At 41.6% G+C, this 7,367-nt stretch overlaps 1 protein-coding gene across 1 annotated transcript in view; it reads left to right on the top strand.

Moving 5' to 3' along the window:
* LOC143041175 (sushi, von Willebrand factor type A, EGF and pentraxin domain-containing protein 1-like) overlaps window positions 1-6,687 on the top strand; it is a 26,956-nt gene extending 20,269 nt beyond the window's left edge. Inside the window, exons 7-8 of the mRNA XM_076213279.1 lie at window positions 3,801-3,918; window positions 6,232-6,687. Coding sequence (XP_076069394.1) covers window positions 3,801-3,918; window positions 6,232-6,620 — 507 coding nt within the window. The 3' untranslated portion in view covers window positions 6,621-6,687. The remainder of the gene's footprint in view (window positions 1-3,800; window positions 3,919-6,231) is intronic.
* The last annotated feature ends 680 nt before the right edge of the window (window positions 6,688-7,367 follow it).

Below are 7,367 nucleotides of genomic sequence, written 5' to 3'. Positions count from 1 at the left end.
TGTTTTCCTAGACTCCTCCAATCCCCTTCTCTCGAGATTTTTGTCGGTTCTGCACAGTCAGCATTTGCAGAATTGTATCTTCCTTATCTGTGTATCTATTATCTTATTTCTGTCTTTCCCATTTCCAGAGTAAATTCAAAGACTACTTGATCACCTTTATCTATCAGGCACTGATAATTCGATGGTTCAGTGTCACCTTAGGTTCTTTTGTTAGGATCTTAGCCAGTCTTACAGATGTATCATCTCCTCTATATCCAGTTGCGCCTTTCATCCACTGGGTTATTATATTGCTCGTTGCTATATTCAACAATGCATTACCCCAGGATTCCTCCTTTCCACCTCTCTTTTATTCCTCCCACTTCGCTTTTCCATAATCGAATTCACTTATTTCAATGATTCTTTCCACTTGCCCTGTTGTGTCTTTTTTATTGTTTCTTTGCATTCTACTTTATTCTATGCCCTTGTTTTTGAAGGAATATATGCCGCTTAGATTTTTTTTCTACTCTCCTCAATTATGATAGTTATATTCATGATCACGGTCATTTCTTCTCACATATCCCCTTCATCCATTTTGATGCTTCTTTTCATTGTCATCACCACCCCAACTCCTATTTTCCTCTTCTATCCCTTCGTTATATGTTATACGTTTCCTTGTTCATCTGAATATCGCCATCTCCATTGAATTTCGTCTAGGTGTAGCACATTATATCTGGTTCTATATCCATTAAATATTTAATTATCTTTAATTTTGTTTATGCCATTCCCTATAAATTAGTAAGAGCTCCTTCCGATCTTTTCAGTTATCTTCTTTCCCAGTCTTCTCCTCAGGACTTTTCCTTAGGACCCAATCCATCATCATCTGATCCAACACACTTAAAAAAGAAAAAAAAAAAAAAAGAAAAAAAAAATCTGTATTCTCCTATGTCTTCACCTTTTGCTTTTACTATCTTGTGCAAAATTTCTTATTTACTATCTTTTTTTTCTCTTGCGTTCGTCCTTGTTCAAATATTCTTGAATTTTACTACACCCGCCGCTTCCCACGCCATATCCAGTCTCCTTTCCCACGATTTGTGACTTAATTTATCTACATTGGCCTTGCAACTTCTTGTACATATCTACCTAACCTGAATAATTCTATTTTTCTGTGTACACCTTCCTCATTGGCCTTCGCTATTTGCGCTATTACTTTTGTTTTCTGCGTTTTTGTTGTCGCTATCTTATTACATGTTTCTAATTCCATCCTATCACTTCTCTTATCAGCGTTTTTCTACTATTTAAGTACCTTTATCACTTCTGTCTTCACATCTGTGTTTTGTGTGTGTGTGTGTGTGATTCACCATGGTCTTGGATCACGTGTTGGACTCGTGATCGACAGCTGTTTCCCTTCCGGCAGAGAGCTCAAAGCTCATATATGACCGATCTATGGGTAATACTGTGACCTTACACGCACACACACACACCCAATTCCCCGCCCACAAGAGTTGGAGTAACGACTCACAACGCAGCGATACTGAAATTATTTCAGCCCTGGGCAGGATTCGAACCCGGCCAGAGCTGCGTGTGTGTGTGTGTGTGTGTGTGTGTGTGTGTGTGTGTGTGTGTGTGTGTGTGTGTGTGTGTGTGTGTGTGTGTGTGTGTGTGTGTGTGTGTGTGTGTGTGTGTGTGTGTGTGTGTGTGTGTGTGTGTGTGTGTGTGTGTGTGTGTGTGTGTGTGTGTGTGTGTGTGTGTGTGTGTGTGAATGTGTGTGTGCGTGCGCGCGCGCGCGTGTGTATGTATGTGTGCGCGCGTGGTCGACAGCAACTACCCACCCAGATGAGAGTTCAGAATTCGTACGGTATATGCCCCAATCTATAAATGATGCTGTCACCACACACACACAAATACTCACACACGACTCGGTGGCGCGGTTGGTAGAGTCCCTGACTGTCACTGCGGCGGTCCGGGTTCGAATCCTGCCCAGGGCTGAAATAATTTCAGTATCGATGTGCTTCGAGTCGTTACTCCAACTCTCGTGGGCGGGGAGTTGGGTGTGTGTGTGCGTGTAAGGTCACAGCATTACCCATAGATCGGTCATATGAGCTTTTAGCTCTCTACCGAGAGGGAAATAGCTGTCGATCACGAGTCCAACACGTGATCCAAAGACCATGGTGAATCACACACACACACACACACGCACACACACACACACACACACACACACACACACACACACACAGATCTCCTTGCCCACCAGAGCTTGAGTGCTAGTAGTGCTGTGACGTTTTTCAGCCCTGGGCGGGACCTCGAATTCTGATCGCAGAATTAGCGGTCGAGCGCGGTATCACTGCACCAGTAAACCGGTGTGTGTGTGTGAGAGAGAGAGAGAGAGAGAGAGAGAGAGAGAGAGAGAGAGAGAGAGAGAGAGAGAGAGAGAGAGAATGTGTGTGTGTGTGTGTGTGTGTGTGTGCGTGTGTAAGAGAGAGAGACAGGAGTCATTTATATTGTTACTATTCGACTGAGATGCAGATGTGCACAGCTGCGTTCGGTCTTGTTTCTCACCCCAGGCTGACCAAAATAACCTGGTATGGAAAGGGTTAAAATTTTGTTTTTGGTTAAGGCCGGCCAGGCGATTTTGTTCACCATAGGTGTCACCTTGATGACGGGAGAGTTCCGGGAGGCACAGAGGAAGGCATATATAATGCTGACTGAGCAAACACCACAAAAACTTTCTTCAGTAAGAGAGGACAAAAAAGTATAAGTACGGGGAAATCAGATTGCTGTGTACACTAGAAAGAGATATACAAAAGAGTAATGGTGGATCTTTTACAGAAATTGATTAATAGGTTCTTTCTTTCCTTCCGCCTGAAGGCTCTAGAACACGTTTCCTTTCTATTACTCCATCTGTTTTAAACTTAGGCCCTTACAAAAATGGGCTTCAAGACACATTTCCTTCAAGAGCTCTTTCCCCCTAATTAGTTTGTTCTCCGTTCTCTTCACTACGAACAGACTATGTCACACGCACTCGAAAGGTTGAATATTTTTTTTAGTTTTGGGCAGAGCATGAAAATCATGCAAACCTATAGATATAATCACCAGAATGTTTATTTAGTGTTATCACGCTTATATCCACTACATGATCAAACGTATTTTGACCAAAACACTTAAAGGGTTGTTGTTTCCATGAGTTCATGAGGGTGATGCGCTGGATCAAAATGCGTAACTGTATGTACAGATGCAAAGATAACGGTGAGGTATCAAAAGGTTGATGATAATGAAAATGGTGTGATGGAAGGTGACTCTGAGGATGTGAGAATCTTTCTTTGACATTATGCAGTGCAATGAAGGTATCGGATATTGGGTATCAACCATATTCAGTTTTCTTAGGCTGTATTCAATATAGATATGAATTCTCAATCAGTTGATCAGTTTTAGCCCAAAATGTACAGTAAATTCTATTATTTTTAAAGTTAATCAGAACTTCACCACTTACCCTATTCCATATATTTTCAACTCGCTTCACAAAGTTTCTCAGTCAACCCTGATATATGCCTTCTCCAAATCCATAAAATCTTAAAACTAAGTACCTTCTTACATACCTGTCTTACCACAAACATTTGATCTACGCGCCTTCTTCCTCTCCTAAATCCACTCGGCTCTTCTCCACGCTTTCTTCCTCTACTAAATCCACTCTGCTCCTCCATTCACTCCATTAATTCCCGTATTTTTCCCCCCAGATATCATACACCCATATATTTCACCTACCACACTCAACAGTCTTACTTGTAGTATTGTATCTGTACAATTTAAACACAATTTGACAGGTTGAAGCATCACATGTGAGCGGGCAGATGTTCCTCTGGGGTCGCCATGTTGTCGAATACACAGCCGTTGACAACTCCTCGAACAGTGCATCTTGCTCTTTCACCATCGTCGTCAAGGGTGAGGCTATCAAAAGTTTCTGAGTATTAATTCTTCCTGGCACACGCTCGCGCGCACACACACACGCACACACACACACACACACACACACACACACACACACACACACACACACACACACACACACACACACACACACACACACACACACACACACACACACACACACACACGTGTATCAAATCTACATAAGTTTTAATTAAGAGTGCCTGATGTGCGGCAAGGGAATGGATAAACTGTAAACTTGGATCTAAGGGAAGCCTTTGACAAGGAAACTCATAATAGACTTTTGTGGGTATTGGAGTATACTGATGAACTTCAAGGTAAGCTTCTTAAATGGTTTCTTGAAAAATTAGATGTCAGGATGGAGGACTGTGACTAGTGAACTCCCACAAGGGTCGGTTCTGGTACCTGTAATGACATATGTAACTGACATGACTACGTGCGACTATAGCCTGTACGCTCCAAAGAGTCCGTTCAGGGTGTGGCATACGTCGTGCCAAAACAACCTCAGTACATACCTCTCTCGTATTTCCCATCTATGTGCCATTTGAACAATTTTATTTGTATATATAGCCAACAAATCTGTATCGTACAATGAGTATCACTTATTAGGATTATAACAACGATTAGCTATATCCCATCCCACCTGTCTCGCTTGTGACACCTCGGCCTGGCAACATTGGGGTGGAAAAAGTACTGCTATGTCTCATAGAATTTATTCAAATCATTGATATAACAATAAAAAATTATACTTATTGTACTATACAGTTCCCTTTACTATGTACAGAATATAAAAATATCAAATAGCACATAGATGGGAAATAACAGAGAGAGAGAGAGGCATGTACTTAGGTTGATTTGGCAGAATAGCTAGTAGCAAATCACGAGGTATGTGGTAAGTGCCAAACACGCAGTATCTTGGTAGGAGTTTATTGCGGAGATCTACACACAAGTAAGACAGGAAGTGATCTGTCACTTACCACAGTGGTGACCCCGGAGTGACTCGAACACACAGACTGTGGTATGGGATAGATCACTTCCTGTCTTACTTGTGTGTAGATCTCCGCAATAAACTCCTACCAAGATACTGCGTGTTTGGCACTTACCACAGGTACGTATACCTTACCCTGAACGAACTTCTTGGAGCGTACAGACTATAACTAAAATACGTTTGAAGACGATCATGAAAAGAACAAAACTTGAAGACTGCAAAATATCATGAGATTTTGACAACATATGTGCACAGAATCCACCAAGGAAAATATATTTCAGTACCAGAAAAATTGGTAAAGCTCCCCCCCCAAAAAAAAAAAAAATGCTCAATGGGAAAATTATCAAATACGAAAGCAAAAAAGAAGAATTATCTGGAGTGTTGGACACAGATACCTTATCGTCTGACAAACACATCAGCGAAATCATGAGTAACAGACTCTTTACGAAGATAAAAGTAGTTTTTTAGTACATGTACGAGATGACGAAAAAATATATAATGCCTGATCCGCCCTAGATTGCAATATGCAACGGTAGTATGGTCTCTGGATGAAATGAAAGACATAAGAAAAAATAAAAAATAAAAGAGTAGCGACCAGATTAGTTCCCAGGAAAAAAGACGAATAGATACTGAAAGTATTGGCTTGTCATTATTGAAAAAATATAAAGTGGTTACTATAGTAGTCTTCAGATCAGTAAAACGAATAGATATAAATTATTGAGTTTCGTTGTCTGGCAGAAAATCGTGAGGTCATGGAAACAAATTGAAAAGGATATACCATACTCATAAGTGAATTCAAAACTAGGCATGATAGTTGATAAAAACAGACGGGACCTCATGAAAGGGGCCTGCCGTGGCTTGGTGGTAATGCGCGCGTCAGGTAACGGCGTGGTGATTTCGGCGTATGTTCGAATCCTGGCCGCAGTGCGGACGGTAGGAAGGGCATCCACTCTAAGTTATGGCCCCCGACCGCTGCTCACCTTTGACCTCACTGTGTGTTGTATCAACTTCCTCCGGGTATCGTCACAGCAGTGGTATACCGTAGACACCGTCTCCTGCGTTCATATAGGAACAATTCCAGACTACCCACGAGGTTGAGGTCCGACCGGGTATCAGCCCCGCAAACCACGAAAAAAGAGACCTCATGAACATAACTCCTTTCCTGAATATTACAATTAGGTAACTACATATTCGCCCATATCGTCAATAATCTTTAGTTTACCATCATTACTTTTTGTAACCTAAAATTAACAGTATATTTTCTAATATTTTTACCAATCGTCATCTTGTATCACTGCCATTCATCTGGTTTTCTTCAGGCGTTCACTGCTCACTCCTGGAAGTCCCTGATAACGGCGCCACTGCCTGCACTGAAAGCTACGCTGGCGGACTGTGCCTCACGATGTGCGGCCCCGAACACGATTTCAAAGTTTCACCAGGCCTTGTGGTCCCCAACGACTACCTGTGTTCTACTGGAGGCACATGGTACCCCTACAGTATGACCTTCGACTGCAGCAGCTCCCGGGGTGACAAGCTCGCGCTTCCCTCCAGCTACTACTACGATACACCCTGTAATGAAACCGTCACGCAGGAGCAGCTTCGTCAGCAAGCCTTCGCTATCTACGGAACACTGGACGTGGATATCACGACAGGGGAAGGGCTCTCTCCAGAAGACTTCTTCATATCATGCGGACCTCTTACGAAGTAGAACCTTAGCTAAGATAAACTGTCTTCTTGGAAGGCTTTTATGTAAAACAATATATTTTGAACTTCAACCTCGCACTTTACTAACCTAACCGAGTTTGAGATAAGATTAGGTTCGTTGTCATTATACCTAAATAGAGTTCTGTATCCTTTTGACAGTGACAATCACTACATAGGACAAATCAAGGACTGAAATAGTTTACTTTCAATTTCGTTTTTGTTACCGACCTTCACTTAATCCTTTTCGCTGAGGAGTGGGTTTCCTTGCGATGAGTAATCGCCTGACAAAAGCTACATTAAAAGTAGGAATCGTTAAAAATAGAGCAAAAGGATTAACGTCCCACAGTATTATATGCATGGACACAAATTGACTCTCCCAATAATAAATGGAAAAAAAATAAAGCACATATTTCAAAGGCACTTGAAGAAGAATTCTTTATTTGAGTCATTCAAAAGGCATTGTTTCAGATAAAGTTTGGTAATCTCAATCACATGGGTACATTTGGTATGAAATTGTTTCTATTGAGGCCCAAAGCTATCCCACGTATTACCCAAAACAAAATATGTGGATCACATAAGTGTACTAAAGTTACTAAACTGTGCTTCAATGTTTCTCTAATAAGAATAAATTTTCAGGTAAAGTTAGCCTCCTTCTTCATGAAAGAGAAAAGACTATCCATTATGCCTAAGTACCCCCCTGGTCCCTCTAATCCAGGTGTTCCTAAAGTAGTGCCTCAACACCCGCAGTTCT

This window comes from Oratosquilla oratoria, chromosome 1, assembly GCF_046742065.1.
Source record: "Oratosquilla oratoria isolate Oo_2021 chromosome 1, ASM4674206v1, whole genome shotgun sequence".
Classification (NCBI taxonomy): domain Eukaryota; kingdom Metazoa; phylum Arthropoda; class Malacostraca; order Stomatopoda; family Squillidae; genus Oratosquilla; species Oratosquilla oratoria.
Note: the sequence above shows the minus strand (reverse complement) of the source record. Positions and strands in the feature narration are given on the sequence as shown.